Source organism: Oncorhynchus keta, chromosome 22 (genome assembly GCF_023373465.1).
Source record: "Oncorhynchus keta strain PuntledgeMale-10-30-2019 chromosome 22, Oket_V2, whole genome shotgun sequence".
Lineage (NCBI taxonomy): Eukaryota > Metazoa > Chordata > Actinopteri > Salmoniformes > Salmonidae > Oncorhynchus > Oncorhynchus keta.
Genome location: NC_068442.1, coordinates 16,022,800 through 16,046,859, shown reverse-complemented (window position 1 = coordinate 16,046,859; position 24,060 = coordinate 16,022,800). Strand labels below are relative to the sequence as shown.

The window sequence follows — 24,060 nt, the reverse complement described above, 5'->3', positions numbered from 1 at the left end:
CAGCCTCAGCCATAATGGACACATTAATAAACCGTACATAATACATCAGAGCAACATATGACGTCCTTCCAACACCAGTTAATCTTCACCAATGGTATGGTGAAGATCCGGACTGTGCCCTCTGTTCCATGCCAGCCAACCTCAGGCACATTCTCACAGGGTGTAAAACAAGCCTCACCCAAGGACGCTACACTTGGCGTCACAACCAAGTCCTTAAAAACCTTGCGTCCGCCCTGGAGGACAAGCGAGCTGCCACCAACTCCCTACCACCCACAGCAGCATCACACTCCTTACGGACAAACTTTGTCCGCGAAGGGGCTAAACCACCGAAGAGCGGCTCTACACCATTAGAGCGAGACCAGCTGCGCTTGGCCCGCGACTGGAAAATGCTAGCTGACATTGGCCGGCAACTTGTGTTTCCTCCGGAGATCGCAACCACCACCCTAAGACCTGACATGGTGCTCTGGTCCCGTTCACTCAATAAGGTCTTCATCATTGAGCTCACAGTACCCTGGGGAGACTCAGTAGATGAGGCTTATGAGCGAAAACATCTGCGCTATGCTGATCTAGCTGCCGAAGCACGACATCATGGCTGGAACACAGAAGTCCGACCAGTGGAGGTGGGCTGCAGAGGTTTTGTGGCAACATCTACAACCAGACTGCTTAGAGACCTGGGAATTAAGGGCCAGAGCCAGCGTTCGGCAATCAAAGCTGTATCAGAGGCGGCAGCAGTCAGTGGCTCTGGATGAAGAGGAAAGACCCCAGCTGGGCCCCGAAGTGAGAGGGCCAGGAGGTATGCGGTTAACAATGCTTGACTCAGGGAGGAGGACGCCCCTGCCATGCATAGTTCCATGGGATGTTGGCTATCAACAACAAGGCAACTCCTATGACTAATTGGGAATGGGACGCAAGCGTAGGATTGATCACCCTGTCGCTGGCCGCCTTTGGGGAGGGTGTATCGTGTGAGGCCGAAACACCCTAGGAACCAAAGGTACACTACTGACGATGCGCTCCCCAAATTTCACCACGCTCACTGTTCATTAACTCTTGGAAGTGCTTGCACAAAGGATAGTAACATCTCATCCTGTGTTCTTGGAATCATAGACAAATAGTAGAAAATATCCTGATGAAAGAACCAGCATTTTCAATCAATCTCTTTCCACCAGTATGTCTGTCTTGACTTGAGCGTGTGTAATGTGAGAAATGTAGGCACACTAGTGAAGTGTAACATTGTATCAACTAACCTATTCCTGGCCCCTCAGAGTTTCCTGTGCCAGTGAGCTTGGGACAGACAGCTCTTTAAAAAAAATGTTTTCACTGGGTATATGGGGTCATCAGATAATGATAAACAGACTTTGTTGACTTACTATGTGAGGTTAAGAAAAAAAATGACTGAGAAGCTCAGCTTATTAGTGGTGGATGTGGTGAGGTAGGCCTACTTCTAAGCGTGCTCAGGCATGGTTCTTCAACGTTAACAGGACAGAGAAACCAGTCACACACCAGTCACACGTTATCAGGACAGAGAAACCAGTCACACACTCATTGCTCACACGGAGCACTCCAAACAAAAGACAATGAAGAGGAAAAAAATGGACGAAACTCGTAAATGAGGGTGTTGAAATCATCTCAAACTCATGAACATGCTCTCAAGCCAGGAGAGATTCCATATCTCTGACATGCATTGATCCATTGTGTGTTGTCGTTTTTGAAACCGTGTGGGTGTGGAGTATGTTTTATGTGCCTACCTTTGCTGGAGAGCTAAATTGAGTTTTTATTCAGGTATAAATTACATGAGATGCATACAGACAGAGCTGCCATTATTGGTGACTAGCTAGGTGACTCAGGCCTGACTGTTCTTTGAGTGTGGGGGTGGATTAATGGTTTGATTGGTTGCGTGTCTCAGGATAAGCCGACATTTGCTCCTGTGTGACTGAATTCATTTCTCCCCAAAGCATTTCAAAAGATGCACTCTCATGGCATTAACAGGCTTTTATCCCACCTCTGCTTAAATCTAATGGGATCTGAGACCAGTTGCCATTTTCATCATTCTGAAACTTGGTAAAAAGATGGTGCAAATACGAATTGGTTTAGGGAGCGGAAGGGGTAAGGTAAAATCACATTTGTGTTAATAGCTTGTAGAGAGGAACTCCTGTAATGCCTCGACAGTTAGGCAGCATATAGAAGACATGAGAACATGTGGCCATTTGCTGTCGTTGACATTGTCATTTCTCACATTACACACAGAGCGGGCCTTCAGGACCACTGGGCTTTTCTCAGGATTTCGTATTTCTCTGGCGCCCTCCGTCCCTCGCTCCCTCCCTCCGTCAAGCTTGGAAACACATGCCCACTCCTACATTCTGCTTGCTCACTTACCTCTGTCACATTACTCTGTTTGTGAGCCACCAAGCTTGTACACGTTGGCTAATTGTTGACCTACTCCGCTGCTGCTTGTCTGGGCCCCTCTTGTCATAGACACACACTTTCCACAACTATATTTTTTCCTTGGCTCATCCTTCTTTTGCCTAAGGGGAAAATTATTAACTCTTCTTCGACTCCACCATGCTGTCTCTCTCGTCTTGTTTATGATGCTGGGAATGAAATCCCCATTGTTCAGATCATTGTAAAAGGTTAACTTGGGCATCAGTCTTTCTCCTGCACACCCTCACCCCATTGATGCACCGGGCAACTATCATTCCCAGAGCCGCCAATAATGTCTAGGATACTTCTGCACTACTCCAGAATAATGGTATTTTACTGTACAGATGGGAGTTTGCTATTGGATCGTTTTGGAGCTCTCAACCTCCTAAAGTTAGCCTCTGTCGTCCAATAAAATGCATCAGTCATTTTCAGGGCATTATGAATTTCAATGATATTCTCTGAAGCACTCTTAAGTTACGTTTAATTTAAATTATGCCTATACACAACAATTTGTGACTAAAATATGCTCAGTCAGGAGAAAATATCTGAAATCCACTCTCTCACACCTATACTGTTGATAAACGCACAAACTCATCCGCCGTACTCGTCCAGAGCACTCTTTGAGAGGGGAAAAAGCTCACTTTTTCGCTGAGCTCAGCTCGTACAGGTAAGATCACACCGGGGATGTTATTGGAGCGGAGTACGGAGCAGGTTGCAATCCCAACGGATTGAGCCACTCTAAAATTTCCAAAATGTATCCTTGCCTCTGTTCTTAATAGTTTTTTTTAGCAGCAATTCTCCTCGAGTTGTTACACAGCAGAGATAATTCTGGATATTTTTTCCAATCCCATCGCTGTTGTAGTTTTGCACTAATGGCTACTTGGCTTTGGAGAATGGGGGCGGTTCTAGTTGTGGGTTTCATGGCCGTCGTTATTAGCTTGCCCAGGTTCCTCTGGGCACCATTCCTCTCTGTTCTCTCCTGAGATGGGTACAGCAGATGGCTTCTAACAGCTGCAACAGACAATTCAGAACAACACTCATGACAAACCCCAACCAAACAGCTTGGGCCATCTTTAGATGCCACTTGTGAAGTGTTATGTACAGCATAACTACTGCTCGTCTCAAGTCCTGCATGTGACTGGAGTACAAACTAGTTCCAAATGATTCCAATGATGAAACAATACCCAGGTATGTGGTCTCACCGGTAGAGCCGTTAAATGGGCATGTGAGCTGCGCTGCCACACCCTCATGCATATTCGAAAGAAATTAATGGAACACTGCATAATCCAAACTCTAAATTGTTTGTCATATGATTTGTTCTACTGAAAGTATTTTCAATTTCAGTTTAAATGGACTTCTTTCTATATATTTTATATTTTCCTCTCCCTCTATCCATCCCTCTCTCGCCCTCTCTATCTCAGCGGAGGGTCTTCCTCAGGTCTTCTACTTTGGGCCGTGTGGGAAATACAATGCCATGGTGTTAGAACTGCTGGGCCCTAGTCTAGAAGACCTCTTTGACCTCTGTGACAGGACCTTCTCTCTCAAGACAGTCTTAATGATGGCTATTCAGCTGGTAAGTAAAGTGTACATCCAAATGACAAAGAAGCTTGTTTTGGGGAATTATGCCCATGTGTCTGTTCTGATTGTATGTCCCAGTGTGGATGTCCATTCAGTTTTTCGGTGTGCATGGAGTTGTGTGTACACCTTTTTTTGAGTGCATGCGTTTGACCGTCTCACACACACTACGCTCCCCAGCTCTCACGGATGGAGTACGTCCACTCCAAGAACCTCATCTACCGAGACGTGAAGCCCGAGAACTTCCTCATCGGGCGGCAGGGGCACAAGCAGGAGCACATCATCCACATCATCGACTTTGGCCTGGCTAAAGAGTACATCGATCCCGAGACCAAAAAACACATTCCTTACAGGGAGCACAAGAGTCTCACAGGAACCGCCCGCTACATGTCTATCAACACCCACTTGGGAAAAGGTAGGGCTACAGTACTTCTCCCCTCTACCAGACAACTTGTCTCAACTTCCATGTGTGGTACTTACATGGATACAGTATAGGCTACTCTCATATTTAATTGGCTGAACTTTGCAATTTTTTTGTAGTCTGTCCTGTTTACACATGGCCATGGGAAGTAGTTTGGGGGTGGGGGCGCTGCAAAAAAAAATAATCTGCAGGGGAAAGGGGCGGGGGGGTGTGACACAATAAAAAAATGTAGATTGATGAAATGGTGCAGCTGCCTTCGCTTCACCAGTAAAAAGGTGAGTAATGCTGGGGGAGCCTGAGGGACCTCACTTTTATTCTGATCTATTCTAACTAAATTATATTTAATCACCACAAAAATTCCATGAAAAACGATACAATTACAAACCAAATAAATATATAAGCTACAGCAGCCTAGGTTAATTGTGGTTTCTTCCCGTCTTCTCTCTGGCCAATAATGAAGAACCGTAGGCTACATGTGTGCACTGATGCAGTTTCACCCGTAAAATGTGAATAATTATCATTCATGATTGACAGTGATGATGGCCTATAGGTATGTCTAACTTGGTGTTTGAGGGTATTAAAAATATACAATTTTCTTGAGACAATATGTGTGGACATAAGCAGACAATGCTATTGGAGGATGCATTTTTAAGCTACCATCCTGTAGGTTTTCATTCCAACCCTAACCTAGCGCACCTGATTCTAATAAGTAGCTGGTTTATAAGATGAATGGTGTTAGTTACAACTGGGGTTGGAGTGAAACCCTACAGGACGGTAGTGCACCAAGAGCATGGTTGGTGAGCCCTGTAATGATAGGCTGTTATCTGTCGGTATAAACCTTGATTGAGGAAATGATGACGTCATTTACACCACTGCAAGTCAGATCTGTGGTAGCTCTGTGGCCGATGGCGTCTGTAAACTGCCTGTGTGCCCCGCTGGCTTCATCCAGCTGAGCAGAAGCCAAAATGCAACCTTCCTGTGCTCTTGCGAACAGGGTAAAAAAAGGACCTTGAATGACAGCACCATGGACAACTTATCCCACCCAGAGACTTGGTGCTGCTTCTTGGATCTGCCGCTGACCGTGTTTTAGCCTTCTCCATTGACATTGTGTCATAGCCTCCACTTTGATTAGCCTACATTGTAATTCATTAAACAGTACTGGATTATTTTCCCACCCCAGCATTGTAATCCAATGCATGCCCGATTTATGCAATAAACTGAGATGCTGTGTATTGCAGCGCTGTAATTTTTGAGCGGGCTGCGCTACAGAAGGCTATATTGGTCTGTTAATACAGGACTGGTAAAGGCCCAGTGAACTACTACTTTTTTAGATTTGTTTTACTTATCGCGGCTGTACGCTACCGGTCAAAAGTTTTAGAACACCTGCTCATTCAAGGGTTTTTCTTTATTTGTACTATTTTCTACATTGTAGAATAATAGTGAAGACATCAAAACTATGAAATAACACACATGGAATCATGTCATAACCAAAACATATTTTATATTTGAGATTTTTCAAGTAACCACCCATTGCCTTGATGACAGCTTTGCAAACTCCTTTTCCAACAGTCTTGGAGGAGTTTCCACATATGCTGAGCATTTGTTGGCTGCTTTTCCTTCACTCTGCGTTCCGACTCAACCCAAACCATCTCAATTTGTGGAGGCCAAGTCATCTGATGCAGCACTCAATCACTCTCCTTCTTGGTCAAATAGCCCTTACACAGCCTGGAGGTGTGTTGGGTCATTGTCCTGTTGAAAAACAAATGATAGTCCCACTAAGCCCAAACCAGATGGGATGGTGTATCACTGCATTATGCTGTGGTAGCCATGCTGGTGAAGTGTGCCTTGAATTCTTCTAAATAAATCACAGACCGTATCTCCAGCAAAGCACCACCACATCAGCTCCTCCATGCTTTACTGTGGGAAATACACATGCAGAGATCATCTGTTCACCCACATTGCATCTCACAAAGACATGGCGGTTGGAACCAAAAATATTCAATTTGGACTCCAGACCAAAGGACAACTTTCCACCATGTCCATTGCGTGTGCTTCTTGGCCCAAGAAAGTCTATTCTTCTTATTGGTATTATTTAGTAGTAGTTTCTTTGCAGCAATTTGACCATGAAGGCCTGATTCACACTGTCTCCTCTGGACAGTTGATGTTGAGATGTCTGTTACTTGGACTTTGTGAAGCATTTATTTGCGCTGCAATTTCTGAGGCTGGTAATTCTAATGAACTTATCCTCTGCAGCAGAGGTACCTCTGGGTCTTCCATTCCTGTGGAGGTCAGTTTCATCATAGCGCTTGATGGTTTTTGCGACTGCACTTGTAGAAACGTTCAAAGTTGTTGACATTTTCCGGTTTGACTGACCTTCATGTCTTAACGTAATGATGGACTGTCGTTTCTCTTTGCTTATTTGAACTGTTCTTGTCATAATATGGACTTGGTCTTTTACCAAATAGGACTATCTTCTGTATACCCCCCTACCTACCTTCACAACACAACTGATTGGCTCAAAGAAATTCCACAAATTTACTTTAAACAAGGCACACCTGTTAATTGAAATGCATTCCACCTCATGAAGCTGGTTGAGAGAATGAAGAACTTTGAAGAATCTCAAATATAAAATATATTATGATTTAGCACTTTTTGGTTACTACATGATTCCATGTGTGTTATTTCATAGTTTTGATGTCTTCACTATAATTCTACAATGTAGAAAATAGTAAAAATAACGAGAAACCCTCAACTTTTGACAGGTAGTGTATGTGTACATAGCCTTTCATGTCTGTAAGCCATAGGTAATTCAAATTCAGAAAGGTTCTATTTTGTTCCACATTTGGAGCTCAACGCATTGAAAGTCCTACATAAGGATACCCAAGGATCTGGTAGGTGAGATAGACGTCAGTCGCAGCTTAAAGCGGATACCCCTCCCTTTTTGTTTCAGAGCAAAGTCGACGGGATGACCTGGAAGCCTTGGGCCACATGTTCATGTATTTCCTACGAGGGAGTCTGCCGTGGCAAGGACTCAAGGTAGGGGAGCTAGGCTTTGTATCAGCTGGGTTGTTTTCATTAGGCACAAAGTGCCATCTGTTTTTCTATCCATTATCTGAATTTGTCCGATTCGGAAACGCTCATTTTTTTTTCTGTTGCCTGGCATTTTACTACGATATACTCTAATAATCACAACCCAGATATTAGGAGAGTGTGATGCACTACTACTAGTGATTCAAAGAGTGGTAGAGGGAGTGGTAGCCTAAACGAACCAGACGAGCAAAAAATAGGGAGATTGAAAGACTGAGGAAGTTCAACATTGGTGTGAAGGGAAGGAGATAAGATGGCAAAAGTGTGTTGAACTCAGTGTGCCTTCTACCTACAGGCTGACACCCTGAAGGAGCGATACCAGAAGATTGGTGACACCAAGCGCAACACTCCCATCGAGGTCCTCTGTGAAAGCTTTCCAGGTATTGCCAATCTTCCTTCCTGACCTTGACACTAGTGCCTGCCTTTGTGAAATGGTTACATTTCCTAAAACACGCTCCGCACAGCATACGTAGTAAAATGGCAGTAAATAATTGCAATAGAACGAACAAGAGCGAGCTCTACTGAGAAATGGGCTTATTGAGCAGAAGATGATTCTTGAAGGAATGGCGCATCGGGGAGGGATTGGAAGAATATGCACTTGCAAGACAATGTTTGCGAATGTTTCCTTGACCTTTTGAATGCTCAGTGACCACATTTTTCTCCTCGATCTTCTCTCAGAAGATATTGGCCTTTTCTTTCAAGTATATCTGTTGGAATGGCTCAATTGTGTTCCACCAAAAAATGATTCTACTTCGTTATGTAAGGTGGATAAGAGCGTCTGCTAAATGACTTAAATGTAATGTAAATGTGCTGCAAGTCCATGCAGCCTTGGTGCAGTCTATTGTCCGGTACTGTGTGTCTAGATGGAGCTCTTGTTTTGCCTGAACCATGTTGACTGACTGTGTCAACCCCTTGTAGAAGAGATGGCCACGTACCTGCGCTACGTGCGGCGGTTGGACTTCTTCGAGAAGCCCGACTACGAGTATTTGAGGACTCTGTTCACCGAGCTGCTTGAGCGCAAAGGATACATTTTTGACTACACCTACGACTGGGATGGCAGAGCGATTGTGAGTAGCTCGCGTTCACGTGCTAAATAGCATAAGTGTAGTCTCAGGTACAATAGTCATACTGAGGCTATTGAAAGAGACTAGAGAAAATGTGCTGATTAGCAGCAGCTTGTTAACTGTTCAGTCCCGTATGTCTTGGTGTAGTAATAACTTAATTTGTGTACCGTTCATAGCTGGAAAGCTGTGAAATCAAAAGTACAATAGACATTTAAAACACAAGTGAAAGAAGACAACATACTTTCCTTGGGCAGCTCTTCACTTGAGCCTTTTTGTCTCTCGTTCTCTCGCTGTCACGCGCTCTACGTTATATTTACTTTGTTGTTTCTTCTCCAATGGGCTCTCTCGCTCTCTCAGCCTACTCCAGTGGGGTCTGTCAACGTGGACTCGGGTGCGTCTGCCATCACGAGAGAGAGCCACGCTAACAGAGACAGGCCCTCTCAGCAACAACCCCTACGGAACCAGGTAAACCCAGTAGTCTCACATAGCAGTTCACTTCAGCTCTGCCTGTATCTGAAAATGCCAATAATTTCACGAAAATATACTCAAATCCAATTCATAAGTCAACAAATCCTCATAGAAAATAATGAGATTTGTTTTGGAGCCACTTCATGACTGCAATTTTAGTTTGTTTCCTATAATGTCATCAACCCCAATGGTTTTACTCAATTCCATTTCCACTCCTGTCAGTTGAATTGGACATGGAATCCAATTCCAAAATTGACAGAGATTTGAAATGGACAGTTGTCACAAAGTGCTTATACAGAAACCGAGCCCTAAAACCCCAGAGAGCTAGCAATGCAGATGTAAAAGCACAGTGACTAGGAAAAACTCCCTAGAAAGGCAGGAACCTAGGAATAAAGTGAGAGGGGCGAAACAGCAGGTCCGGGAGAAGGTAGCATAACTGTTGAACAGGTCAGGGGTCCATAGCCGCAGGCAGAACTTCAGAAACTGGATCAGCATCACGACCAAGTGGGATGGGCGGGGACAGCCAGGAGTCGTCAGGCCAGGTAGTCTTGAGGCATGGTTCAAGGGCTCAGGTCCTCAGAGCGGGAGGGTGTCCTAAGATAACACAAGACACCACATAAGACAAGGGAATTACACCAGATGGGACAGGTTGACCCAAGCCCCCCGGCACATAGACTATTGCAACATAGATACTGAGACGGGGGGGACAACAATGTGGTCCCGTCCAAAGTTTACCCCCGAACAGGGCCAACCAGGCAGGATATAACCCCACCTACATTACCAAAGCACAGCTAAAGGGATATCAAAGACCACTAACTTACTACACTGAGACAAGGCCAAGTATAGCCCACAAAGTTCTCCCCCACCACACGATCCAGAGAACAGTAAGGATGGGATCAAACCAGTGACTTAGCCACCATAATAGGGTCAGCGGCAGAGAATCCCAGTGGAGAGAGGCAAGCCGGCCAGGCAGGGACCGCAAGGGTGGTTCTTAACTCCAGTGCCTTTCCGTTCGCAACCCTTTGCCAGACGACACGCAATCATAGGATCTACTGAAGAGATGACTCTTCAGTAAAGACTTAAAGGTTGAAACCGAGTCTGCATCTCTCACATGGATCAGCAGACCATTCCATACAAATGTAGCTGTATATGAGAAAGCCCTGCCTCCAGCTGTTTGCTTAGAAATTCTCTGGACAATAAGGAAGCCTAAGTCTTGTGACCGTAGCGTACGTGTAGGTATGTACGGCAGGATGAAATCGACAAGATGGGTAGGAGCAAGTCCATTTAATGCTTTGTAGGTTAGCAGTACAATCTCCAAATCAGCCAGAGACTTATCGGGAAGCCACTAGCGCTGGAGTAATATGACCAAATGTTTTGGTTCTAGATTGTAGCAGCCGTATTTAGCACAACCTTGTCAGCCACACACTGACAATCGATAAGCATTGCTTGTTTGAACACCATGTACACTCCCTCCATATTATTTGGAGAGTGAAGCCTGAACTTTCATTGTGGCTCTATACCTAAGCATTTTGGATTTTAGATCAGATGTTTCATATGAGGCAGCAAGCACAATGTCACCTTCTTTATTTTACGGTATTTTCATACATCTGTTTTAACTTTTAAAAGGGGACATTCTGTACTGTCACCTCAAACATTTGATCTCAAATCCATAATACTGTAGTGTAGATCCAAATTGAAAGTTCAGGCTTTTCACTGTCCAAATAATATGGGAGTGCATATGGTGTTCAAGAAAGCAATACTGTCCAAATAAAGGGGAGTGTAATTGTATAATTGACCTAGAGTGAGCTGCAAAGCTGTTAAAGGTTCACGCCAATGCTATTGAGTTGAATGACATGGTTTTGGGATTGTCTAAATTTGATCTCAATAAGCTTTTATAGTTTACACTACAGTACATCCACCATCATTTAAATTAGTGCAAGTAGTAGACCACATAGTTTGTTCCAACTTGATGCCTCTGCTTATGCTCCATGGAGTTCAAGCCTTGCTTTCAATCATCTTTTGTTTTGGGTTTGTCCGATTTGGCTTGTTTAAGTGAAAATTATATTTTTCTGCATATTTGCGTTTGGAAAAATACAGACGCAAATTAGCTTTCAGGTCAAAATAGGGATCCTAGCATGTAGTCTCAGCTGGTATTTCAAATGTTGGCACCAAAATACCTTGTTCATATCCGCCTCTGTCTGACTGTTCGACCGGAGAGGCATAGAGAGCCGCAAAATGAATTTCTCCGCTGGAAGTCCTCCAACTTTGCTCCCGACAGGCAGGGAAGCTTGTCTCAAATCTGATTGGCTGCAGCTTGAGTGGTGCTACTTGATTGTCCTATGACTGCGTTGCGCCCAGGAGGCCCAGACTAATCTCTAATCAGTGCTCCACCTGTGCCACCATTGGTGCTACACTATGTGCCAGACAGAGATTGTGAGATGGAGAGACAGAGGGAGGGTGGGAAGGAATTGATATGGAGGGGGGATTTAGGTGGAGGGAGAAAGCAGAAGGAGATGGAAGGTGAAGAAGGCAGAGTGTACTTGAAAGAGAATGAGAGGGGGACAGAAAGGAAACGTCCTTGGTTTTGAGGAGGTCGACCTAGATCACCCCATTAGGTGAGTCATTTTACTGAGCCAGGGCTTCAGCCCCGCGAGACAGGAGATGCCAGCCAGTCTGAAATGAACACAGTGTTTTCCAGTTGAAAGCTCCCAGACTGCGTAAGTCACCTGCCAAAACTCCTGCAACAACTCTATTAGCAGCTAATCCCTCAATGTCCTGTCACGTACAACCTGTCCTGTCCAAGGGAACGGTGATAAAAGAATTACAGGGGGACAAAGCAGAGCCTGCCTGGTCCAGACATTTCAATCAATATAGCCAGGATTCAGGTCAAAGAAACAACGCAAGTCTCTTAGAGAAGAAACCAGGGTTATAAAATAAGGAAATTAAAAAAAGATGATGTCAAACATGCATACAGGGTTTCTCTTAACTGACTAAAAATGTTTTGCTTTAAATACATTTGTATCTAATTTTAAAGCTATTTTTGCCTTTTCACGCTTGCTTTTTTATTTTGACCTGGTTGTTCTCAACTTACACGCTTGGCAAAGCTGTGAATACGTCTCACCTTTTACTTTTTCTTTGCTTTTTTTGTGCTGCATGGCCTGTCGGCGCCTTCCTCTCTCGCTCACTCTCGGCCCATCCACGTCCCCCTCCGCCCATCCGCCTCCCTAATCAACCAACCAGATGGCAGCATCAGACCGCAGAGGAGCATGGGATGCACAGCCCCACCGACAGACAAATTCCTCCTACCTGAGCAGCTCCCACCTGGCTGCAGACAGGCATGGGGGCTCTGTGCAGGTATACACCAACAACGGAGAGACCCGAATGTTAACTACATGTACACTGGCTGCCTTTCAAACCTAAAAACCTGCTTCATTCCCTATGTCCTTTATAGCCCTCTAGCCCACAGATCAGAAGGGACATAGACATAGTAGATGAAAGCAATATGGCAGAAATGTCTTATTGAATTGCTAGGTGGGGCCCTCGCCACATTGTTTGCACCACCTGCTCTTTGCACTTAAGATAACAACATGTTGTACTGTGTATGTGACGCTGTTATGATGATCAACAGCGGAGGCTGTCCGTGTTGTGTTTCTGTGTTTAGCAGCCAGAGAGGAGAGACAGCAGCAAGCAGACACTCTGTCTGAGGAGGAGGCAGACAGGGAGAGACAGGTTCACAAGGCCCATCAGACAAACACGTTCAGTCACATTCGAACAAGAACCTTTCCCATTAAGGGAGACCGGTAGTAAAGGGGTAGAGGTAAAGGCTAATGAGATGGGTAAATGGTGCCACACATGGATGTCTGGCAATGGCTAAACTGTATGGAGGGAGATGGGTAACTTCACTTTAGTTGATGTTTCTGTGGTGAGGGCCTACATACTACTGTCATGGGCGTGACCGAGCAGGCGAGATACCGTAAGCATTTATTACAGCTGATGTCAATGTAACATCTTATGACAACCCGCTTTACGCTAACTTGACACGTTGTTGTTGAGATGGTTGGCTAGGCCTACTGCAAGCTGGTGTGCATATGTGAGAAACAGTTTTATGTTGTGACGGTTTTAAATTAGTTGTCACAAAATGCGGCAAGTAGCCTAACGGTTAAGAGCATTGGGCCAGTAATCCAAAGGTTGCTGGTTCGAATCCCCTAGCCGACTAAGTGAAACATTTGTCTATGTGCCCTTAAGCAAGGCACTTAATGTAATCATGACACATTGGGCTGTATTATGATCATGCCAGTGTTTGATTGACCTTATGATGGAGATGTCAATGTTGTATTTCTCTGTTTTTAATCCTCCTAGCAGAATAATCCTTATTTTGGTTTTGACTGATATTACCTTCCCCCTATGTGCCGAAGGTGGTAACCTCCACCAATGGGGACCTGAATGCAGACGACCCAATGACGGCCCATTCCAACGCACCTATCACAGCGCAGGCCGAGGTGGAGGTGGTGGAAGAGGCCAAGTATGTATCTGGCACTTCGTCTTCTGTCGTAGCTAGCTGTCTCTCTGTCGTAGCTAGCTGTCTCTCTCGCTCTGTCATAGCTAGCTCTCTCTCTCTCTCTCTCTCTCTGTCGTAGCTAGCTGTCTCTCTCTCTCTCTCTGTCGTAGCTAGCTCTCTCTCTCTCTCTCTCTGTCGTAGCTAGCTCTCTCTCTCTCTCTCTCTCTGTCGTAGCTAGCTGTCTCTCTGTCGTAGCTAGCTCTCTCTCTCTCGCTCTGTCGTAGCTAGCTCTCTCTCTCTCGCTCTGTCGTAGCTAGCTCTCTCTCTCTCGCTCTGTCGTAGCTAGCTCTCTCTCTCTCTCGCTCTGTCGTAGCTAGCTCTCTATCTCTCTCTCTGTCGTAGCTAGCTCTCTCTCTCTCTCTCTGTCGTAGCTAGCTCTCTCTCTCTCTCTCTGTCGTAGCTAGCTCTCTCTCTCTCTCTCTGTCGTAGCTAGCTCTCTCTCTCTCTCTCTGTCGTAGCTAGCTCTCTCTCTCTCTGTCGTAGCTAGCTCTCTCTCTCTGTCGTAGCTGTCTCTCTGTCGTAGCTAGCTCTCTCTCTCTCTGTCGTAGCTAGCTCTCTATCTGTCGTAGCTAGCTCTCTCTCTCTCTCTCTGTCGTAGCTAGCTCTCTCTCTCTCTCTCTCTGTCGTAGCTAGCTCTCTATCTCTCTCTCTGTCGTAGCTAGCTCTCTATCTCTCTCTCTGTCGTAGCTAGCTCTCTATCTCTCTCTCTGTCTTAGCTAGCTCTCTATCTCTCTCTCTGTCGTCTAGCTCTCTCTCTCTGTCGTAGCTAGCTCTCTCTCTCTCTCTCTGTCGTAGCTAGCTCTCTCTCTCTCTCTCTGTCGTAGCTAGCTCTCTCTCTCTCTCTGTCGTAGCTAGCTCTCTCTCGCTCTCGCTCTCCATCTCTCGCTTGGTCATCTGTCTCTTTCAGTAGCACTTTGTTATTATTTGTATTGGAAGACAATTTACAATAGCAAGTGGTCATTGGAGTAATTTCTTTACTATGACTTTTGCTCAATCCATGAGATTGATTGATTGTCCAATCCCAACCCGTTTGAAGCTCAGTCAGAGGATTGGATCCAAGAAGTCAAACTGCTTGAGCCAGGATCAAGTCCAAACAAGTTGTTTCTTGTGGATGGAACCTGTTTGGACCGGATGATAAACTGATCTGCAACAAATCCAAATTTGATTCTGTTAGTTTCAATTACAATATGAGGGGAAAAGTTATGAAGATTATCTGAATTATTTTATTAAAATGTTCTGAAAATATACCAACTAGCTAAAACAAAAACTTTCAAAATAAAAAGTCATCCTTGTTTAGTAAGAATCTGTTCTACCTGTTCAATCATCATTTCAAAATAGTGAATAAGTACCATATACCCAACTTCACATTCAATGTCATCTAGTAGATTTACAGATCCTTTCCTCCATTGCCCAGACACAGTTTTGTCTGTTACCCGTGTGTATGTATGTGCATGCAGTTCTACATTTCAGAAGGACTATCTTGAGTTGTTGTCCCTCTCTTTCTCTCTCTGTACAGTATTAATATGTATTTTCTCCTCACACTCTGTAGCTGCGTGAAAATGCTCAACCTGTGGTGAGTCTCCGCTCCCATGCACATCAGCCATTCAAAAGGGAGTGGACCAGACTTGCACCAGACAACATATCCAGCACTGTGTTGGTTTCTTGGCTTCACCCCTTCCATTAAACAAATTACTGTGTTACTTTCCTATTGGGTTTTAGGCCTCTCACATGATGTGATTTAATATTCTTTTCACACTACTGAGAGGAGCTGAAGGATGGTTATGTAGCTCAAATGTAAAGCTTTTGAGAGTTTGTTGAGTGAACTGGAAAGACGAATGCCTGGGCCACACAAAGATTTTGTTTTCTGTCAAGAACGGATTTGCGAATGGCGTTCTTACAGGGCACGCAAAGTATTAGAACGTTGGTTCTACAGTTATTAAGCAGCGTCCTTGTACAATCTAATTGCAGAACTTGACAAATATTTTTGGGCCAGCTGGGTAGCATACAGAGTCTGGGTGTATTCCCTCCCCATTGAATGTTTGCTTTCTTCTTCACCGTCACACTCTCACACTCATTCTTATACCTGTTAAATGTTCAACGTCCATTCTTTATTACCTCTAACCCGTACGTGTCACTGTTGGGTTTGTTTACAAGCTGACATTTTGAATATTTTAAGTTGTGAGTTGAGTGCAACATGAGTCTTAAGGGATAATAGTGAGAGATACACACGGAGTATACCAAACATTGAGGACACCTGTTCTTTCCATGACCGACTGACCAGGTGAATCCAGGTGAAAGCTATGGTAGTCACTTGCTAAATCCACTTCTATCAGTGTAGATGATTGGGAGGAGACAAGTTAAAGAATGATTTTTAATCCTTGAGACAATTGATACATGGATTGTGTGTGTGTGTGTGTGTGAATGGGCAAGACAAAACATTTACACTAAGTGCCTTTGAACGGTGTATGGTAGAAGGTGCCAGGCGCACTGGTTTTTGTCAAGAACTGCAACGCTGCTGGGCTTTTCATGCTCAACAGTTTCCCGTTTGTATCAAGAATGGTCCACCACCCAAAGGACATCCAGCCAACTTGACACAACTGTGGGAAACATTAGTGTCAACATGGGCCAGATTCACAGTGGAATGCTTTTGATACCTTGTAGTCCGTGCCCTGACGAATTGAGGATGTTCTGAGGGCACAGCCTCAATTCTTTAGGTGTTCCTACTGTTTGGTATATTCAGTGTAGATTGCCAAGTAACTGTCCTTCCTTTTCTCCCTCTTCTCATTCCTTTCCTCTCAGGTGCTGTTGCTTCTTCAAGCGAAAACGGAAGAAGAACACTCCACGGCAGAAATGAGCTCCTGCTACTCTGTCCGATGTCACTGAGCGGGTTTGGTTTTAAGGAAACTAATTAAGGGGCATTTCCAGTTGTAGTTGGGAGAGAGACTTTTTATTACGAGAGATATGCGATTCTTAATGACCCGGACCTACTGAATGACCTTCGCCACAGAGACCTTTCTTTGATAATTTGACCACTGACACTCCCTCTGGATACCGGAGAACATCTCTTAATCTTCCTCAGTTTTTTTTCTTCCCTTTTGCTCAAGTGGAGATCAAAGTCAAATATCCCTCCCTCTCTTTGAGGGAGTGAGGAGACCAGTCTTGCAGTCTATAGACCCCATATTTTTTCTGTCTCACGTCTCTCTCTTGCGCTCTCTCTCCCCATTCACCAAACACTCACACATCCCCAGTAAAAGCAGGTCTTAAGCTGTCCCTAATTGTTTGCTTTTTGTTCATGCATATTTATGTCTGTACATATGTGTGGATGTATGAATGTGTCCTAATGGTTAATTGATTCATATGCCACCCAGCCCCTCCCACTTAGCCCTGTTTGACTGTCTTGGAAGTATAGGAGACATTAGGGCAATTTCACATCTGGACAGCCTGAAAATATTTTGGGAGTATCAAATTGTTCTTGCAATTCTCACATAGAAAGTTCATTGGAAGGAAGAATGTTTGACATGCTTTTTACATTTGTATCACATTTATTTTCTATCATAATGAAAGTGGTTTTCTGGTACTTTGGAAGATACAGTATGACCCATTTTATACATAGATGTTGACATTCTAGGTCATTAACCAATCACATCCCTCCTTTAGAATGGCACATTTAGCAATTCACCAGCAGAGGGAGTTCCCTTTTTGAATCCATTTTCCCATTCACTGTGTTGGTGATGCTTATAAAAGCCTACTCTGGAAATGTGATGTACTTGTAGAGTATATATATTGTTTCAAACAATGTCCTAAAATGAGCAAATCTAAAATTGTATTTCAGAATGTAGACATAGTCCATATGTTAGAGCACACTATAAGGAGTATAATGACACCAAGATGTTCTGTGTCATGTATGGTGCATGGATCATAAGATCTTACAGGAGGCATGTATAGGTCTAAAAAGGGCCTAAAATTGCTACTTACATCATGATTATCTAAAAACAAAAAAAAATTAAGCATGTCAAACATCCTTCCTTCAAATGAAGTTTCTAAATGAGAATTTCCATAGCAATCCAAGTGTCCCAAAAATATTTTAGGGCTGTCCTGGCACAGAATGGCCCATTTATAAATAATACTACAAAGTCCTAAAGTAACCTCTTGCTCCAAGCCGAGACACCGCTTCATGTCCCCTCATAGATCTGCAAAGACGTGACCGGTGTAAGCAGTATGTTAATAGTTCCACTTTTGCTTCTGGTTGGCTAGGTGAAGTTTCCACCACATTGCTCAACACACATCCAGTTCTTTCACATCTATAAGGGTTTATTTGGGATTGGGCATAAGTAGTCAAAGCAGAAAGAAAAGGTAGAAAAGGAGGGAACAGCGAAAGACCAGCACGTTCCTAAAGCATCGCTGCCAGGGAAATAAACCTGCTTGTACTATTCACCTCACAAGTCACTTACTACATTTGCCTGGTACCTCCATATTTGTATTAAAAACTACTGAAAGTGCTAATTAAAAGGATAAGCAAGAAAAATGTAAGACAGCAGTTGGTGAGTGACCAAAGGGATGTGTGTGGACAGAGGACCAGTTGTTACCAGATTGGGATTTATTTCTGAAAATGATTTGAATTCTAGATCCCTGTGTTTGATGCACTGTTCATTATAGCAAATGCACATCATTGCTTGTAACCACTCACTCCTTTTCAACTTCAGGCCTTGGTCTATTGTACATTTTTGGGGGAGACAATCTATCGACAATAGATCAGTTACGAGTTGCATTTTGCATTGCTTTAGTTAACATTGCACGTACCCCTAAACTGGTCCCTGTTATCCACAAACACTTAGATTTCTCTGTGTGGATGAAGGAAAAGTTGCTTCCAAATGCTGATCTAAGGTCAGTTTAGCTTTTTTTACCTCCTAATATTTAAGGCTAGGATTGGGATAGAATGAACTGATCCCAGATGTGTACTTCGGGGCAGCTTCTACCGCCAGTCTGTCTGTATACAGAATCTTGGATAAGGAGAACAGACTTAGCTCTCCCATTGATTTAGATGCTACTGCTCCCTCTTCTGGCCTTAACATGGAATGCCTTAATCAGATCACCTCTCATTAGAGCCTATCAGGATAGGTGTCTGGTCACTGCAACAACATACCAGCCAATAAGAAGACATGCATGTTGACGCGTCTGATTCCAAAAGAGCGGCCGTTCTCAACTCCAATCCTGGGGTACCATCTGGTGTTGCACATTTATGTTCTAGCCCTGCCCTAACACACCTGAGTCAACTAAGTTAAAGCTTCAATGCAGCCTTTTTTACATTTATTTTTATCTCCATATCAAATTAGTTCTGGGTAACAATTAAGTACCTTACTGGCATTGTTTTAAATTTAAAATGGTCAAAATGAAAGACTCTTAACAAAGAGCAATTTCTCAAGCTATTTTTTTGCTCGGACTGTCAGTGATCTGAGTGGGGAGGGGAAAACTGTAAACGAGCTGTTATTGGCAGAGTGGTGAATTTCACAGTATTGTTCCAACCTCATAGTGTGGAAATGTATATAAAACACAGAAGAATCATATTTTTGACTGCACTGGGCCTTTAAGTATTTGAATCATGTCTGTTAGTGCTGGGCCTTAACAAAAAAAGCTGCAGTGCTGCGGTGTGGACCTTCAAGACCTAGACTTAAAGCCCCCCATGCAGTCTTTACTATTTAATTTTAAATCCTCACTGTGTCTAATAAATCACTGTTTTATTTCATGAAAATAACAAATATATTTTTGATCATTTAATACCCTGAGCCTTCTTTGGCCCTTGAAATGCTGTCTGACCATGTGGGCGTTAGGAAATACGTTTGAAGATACACAGCCATAATTCCGTTTACAATAACCCGAAAAATATTGAGTCCCGGTTATGTGAAACCAGGATAAGATACCTGAGATATGCTGATCTTAGACGGGATACTGTGGCATGTAAACATCTCATCACTGTTTACTGTTGTTTTTTTGCAGTCTGCACAGGCTCAGTTGCGCATATCATTGGTGTTGTGATGTTTTCATCAGTCAAACAAATCACTCCAAAGAGAAGGCGATCTGCGCTGTTCGATCCATCATAATTCCATAATAATTGATTTTGCTGATACTCTGTACTGGACTGTATAGCATGCTAGCTACTTTCACCCCTAATTTAGACACTTCTGTTTATAATTTCCGACATTTGGTAGGTCGAATCATTTCGGACATTTGGTAGGCCATTTCTTTGTCAACTATAGTTAGATACATGCATATTTTCTTCTGTCATAACTTGTTGCCATAGAAGACTAAATAAAGTAGTGCTCACCAGAATGTCTTACATCGATAGAATGAATGCATTACACAGGAGGTTGGTGTCACCTTAATTGGGGAGGATGGGCTCGTGGTCATGACTGGAACGGTATAAGTGTCAAACACATGGTTTGATGCAATTCCATTCGCTCCGTTTCAGCCATTATTATGGGCCGTCCTCCCCTCAGCAGCTTTGACTGCTGCATTCGTAACCTAGTTAACACCAGTAAAATGGTCTGTTTCGTTTAGGGACCGGGAGAAAACGCAATAACTCCAAAACAGTGGAATGATTGGTCCTGGGCAAAATGACCAATGTCATCAGTTTGATCGGTTTAAAGGTAATGAAAAGCAGAGAACTATGAAACATTTCTGTTAAGACTTAAGTTCTTCTTGGGTGAATATTTTATGTGCTTGAAATACTGTCTTCTTGCATAACGGTGTCAAAGATAACACATTACAATCGCCAAAGCATTTTCTCAAGAGATGCTGACAGAAAGAAATCATATTTCTCCACTCCTGTTCCCGAGACAAAATTATAATTTGTTGTATCATAGTACTGCAAGAAATCCATAATTCTGCAGGAGTTAATATTATATTATGCTACATGTGAGAGGTTATAGGCCTACAGTAAGTGTCAATGTTTCAGTTACTTTTCCATTTAACCCATAACTATAATGACTAATATTCTGTTTATACTCATGAACGGGATATCGAAGGTGCATGTAAACAGCATATCCCAAATAAGAATTTAAGCGGAATATGAGCTACTGTCCGGAATAATGTGCGCATGTAAACGTGGTCACTATTTAGCCTGTGGAAATGGTCGCATTTTGTGAGATGATACTGTGGTGTGTCTCACTTTAAATCAATATTAGCGCAGACATGTTTGAGAAAGCAGAATTTGAATATTTAAAATATAGGAACCTCCTTTGTGTCCTATGTAATGTCATCGGAGTGAAAGTGAATGGCCTCTGCAGTCAAAACATTTGAGGTTGTGAAATGCTGAACTTGAGAATGATATTCAACCCACCCCAGTGTTGACTCCTGAATGGTTATCTTGTCTGTTTCGATATATTGTTTTGTTGTTAATGTGAACAAAAATGTATGATGTACTGTAATTTTACTAAATGTAATCATTGAATGACCTTGCTTTTTGGTGGGGGAAGGTATTTAAACAGTGATTGAGTGCACTACTTCTACACCTACTGTTGTCTGTAGTTAGGATGCCGGTCTCGTTCTCTATCATCTCGATCAGGTGTGTCAAACTCATTCCATAGAAGGACTAGTGTCTGCTGGTTATTTTTTTTATTTCAATTAAGTCCTAGGCAACCAGATGAGGGGAGTTCCTTATTAATTAGTGACCTTAATTCATCACTCAAGTACAGAGAGGAGCAAAAACCCGCAGACGCTTGGCCCTCCGTGGGATGAGTTTGACACGTGATCTAGGTACTATCCACGTTCATTTGTGTGTTATGGAAATGGTGGAAAGAACTCGTGGCCTTGAGGCAAGGCTGGGGGAATTGTCAATTTCCTTATATGCTTCTATTGAATAACTCCCTTGTACACAGACACACAGGCGTGAAACCCAAGCACAGTGTTCATTATTTTTACTTTTTTGGCGGGATCCCAAGTTAACACTGACTAATGCCCCCTGGTGTGCAGGAGGACTTTTGTCTTTCCTATGATGACACATTTATCTTTGGCATGTCCACTCCCTAGCTGCCTTTTATGGATGGACAAACAAATGTTCTGTATATTTTTGAGTAACAAAGAGTTTTTGTGTGCTGTGTGTGGATTTAAGTTATTTCAAATGTACTTGAATGGAAAGATGTGGGACGAGTCTTAGTGGAATGTCAGGATTTACTCAGATGCCATTGTCGGACTAAATTATGTGCGTATGAGCAATGTTCTTTATGCATGGATTGGTCAATTGATTGATTGATTTACCCACATGTCATTGAGGCTTTTAGACATCAATGCTGACCACAGCAGGCTAATTGTGTAGTGGGTAAAAGTTCAGGCTTTAGGCTGTTGTCATGTATCTCTCGCTCTTTCTCCCTTTTGCTCTCATTCAACTCTTTGTTGAGGACTTCCTCCCTTCCTTGAAGTAATTACTGATCTAACCAGAGGAGGATGGGATTCTATAGGAGGATGGGCTCATTGTTAATGGCTGGAATGGAATATATGGAACAGCATCAAGCATATGGAGACAGCATGTTTGACTCCGTTCCATGTATTCCATTCCAGCCATTAACAATGAGCCTGTCCTCCTCTGGTTAGATCAGTAATGATTTGACAGGTGAAAGTGATGACTTTTCCCTCATGGCTTTCACCTGTCCAGTCATATCTAATTAGTGATTACTTAAATGACAGGGAGAAAGGACAGTGTTTGTACCAGGACTTTTGACTTGCTATGAGGCTGGTGCAGCACGGAGGTGCTGACCCTAGGGTTTCTTGAAAGGACAGAGGACTTCCACTGACTTCCACATGCCCCTGGTGGCAGTATATATTTCTATATTTGCCCATACAGCTGTCTGATCCCACTGTGGGTCATTTTGAAGCCTTACATTCCCATTGCTCCATGACATGTTAACATAACCCCCTCCAATGGCAGGGTTTGTTTGAGATGTCACTCACTGTATTGGGATAATCTATGGATAGATGTATACCTCAGAGAAAAGCCATTTCTGACTCTCACCACACACATGCACATTCTCATTCCCTTTCTCCTTTTTGCTCTCTCACTCAGTCTTTGCTCCCCAGTGCCAGCTTGTTGACCTCTGGTGCCAAGGGCGCTGAAATGTTAGCGTGTTGTAGACATGAGCCCTATTCTCTGCTCTTAAGATGGTGTCATTTTAGACCCATTCAGTGGGTTAGCTGGATCATTGCAAGTGATTTTGAAAAGCCATTCAAAATAAAAATAATTTGCCATGTTATGCTTGTGTGACAACCATACCATCTCAGAATTTGTGTAGTGAAATATTATTTTGCTTTGGCGCATTTAGGTGACATGATACAGATGATTTGCTTCTTTCATTAAGTATTCTAGGCCTGCTTGTTTTGCATGATCCCAACCACCAAAGTTATTGTTTTGTCATCCCTGTTTTCTTATTATTGTTCATGTTTATTAAGGAAACCACTTTATCAATTTATGTTTTGCCAACTTTTGTGTAACATGTACATATGAGAAGTCCTCTCTAAATGATTTAGTTGCTGTAGAGGGGTCATGGCTTTTTAACCTCCATCAGCAACCAGAAGATGACACTGAGTCAGATGGCTTTGGCTGGTTGAATCCTCATGCCTTCTGCATACTGCATAAAGGGGTAGATTTAATTCTGAGGTCTTTTCATTGGTTTTAAGCACAAAGTTATTGTATTGGTATACTTTGTGTGCTTTTAAATAATACTGTCATGCTTAAATGAGCAAGGCCCACCAGGGCCTTAATGACCATTTTTCATTATTACTGTCATTCCAGATCATCTCTGCACTTTCTCAGTGTTTGAGGGACCATTTATCAACAGTTGCTTGCATTTGTCTACAGAACTGTGTAGGGTGCAAGCTGCAAATACTGCTCAAGTGAAGACTTCCTGACATTACCTTCAGTTGCTTATATACTGTAGACCTCCAGTGGTTAGAGACAAGACTGCAATATTGTACTGATTATTTTTAATCGTAAATTATGTGAAGTTTATTTTGTTTTTATGTTCAAATTGGAGTCTTTTTTTTCAGCCTGGTTTTCTTTTCACCCTCTTCAAAGCTGTGGAACGCAAACTTGTACAGTGCTATGAGAGCTTATGTCTCGTGTTCTCTGGTAATGGTTTCAAAGCTATGAATATAAGAATCAAGTCTTAAAATTGTATTGTGAATATTGTGTTGAAACATGAATGTTACTTCAAAATGTATTTGAACGCTTTAACCAACCTAGTTAAGGGCTCCTATCCTGAAAAACCCCTCGTTTTTGTTCAGGTTTTTGAATTCCTTTTTTGGGGGGTGGGGGGTTGGACTGTCATATTATGCCTACTTCCCAGAGGCCTCAAGTGAAACATGTCATGGGACCTTTCCAAAATGTCACTACACTACTTCAAAATAACTCAACTCAAGTTTGCACCCATTTTTTTATGTAAAATAAAAATCTCTCTTAACCTTTACTCTTGGCCCTGTGT

The 24,060-nt window shown here is 43.0% G+C and overlaps 1 protein-coding gene across 16 annotated transcripts in view; it reads left to right on the top strand.

Annotated features, from left to right (window-relative positions):
• LOC118401124 (casein kinase I) overlaps positions 1–24,045 on the top strand; it is a 66,161-nt gene extending 42,116 nt beyond the window's left edge. The window contains exons 5-14 of one of the 16 annotated variants that reach the window (XM_035798379.2): positions 3,840–3,991; positions 4,174–4,408; positions 7,365–7,450; positions 7,797–7,881; positions 8,423–8,568; positions 8,923–9,030; positions 12,274–12,387; positions 13,449–13,555; positions 15,141–15,164; positions 16,391–24,045. In XM_035798379.2, the coding sequence (XP_035654272.1) occupies positions 3,840–3,991; positions 4,174–4,408; positions 7,365–7,450; positions 7,797–7,881; positions 8,423–8,568; positions 8,923–9,030; positions 12,274–12,387; positions 13,449–13,555; positions 15,141–15,164; positions 16,391–16,445 (1,112 nt within the window). In that variant the 3' untranslated portion in view covers positions 16,446–24,045. Of the gene's footprint in view, positions 1–3,839; positions 3,992–4,173; positions 4,409–7,364; positions 7,451–7,796; positions 7,882–8,419; positions 8,569–8,922; positions 9,031–12,273; positions 12,388–13,448; positions 13,772–13,937; positions 14,084–14,164 lie in introns of those variants that run through there. The other 15 variants (XM_052474837.1, XR_008075406.1, XR_008075409.1 and 12 more) reach the window with 15 other exon arrangements.
• The last annotated feature ends 15 nt before the right edge of the window (positions 24,046–24,060 follow it).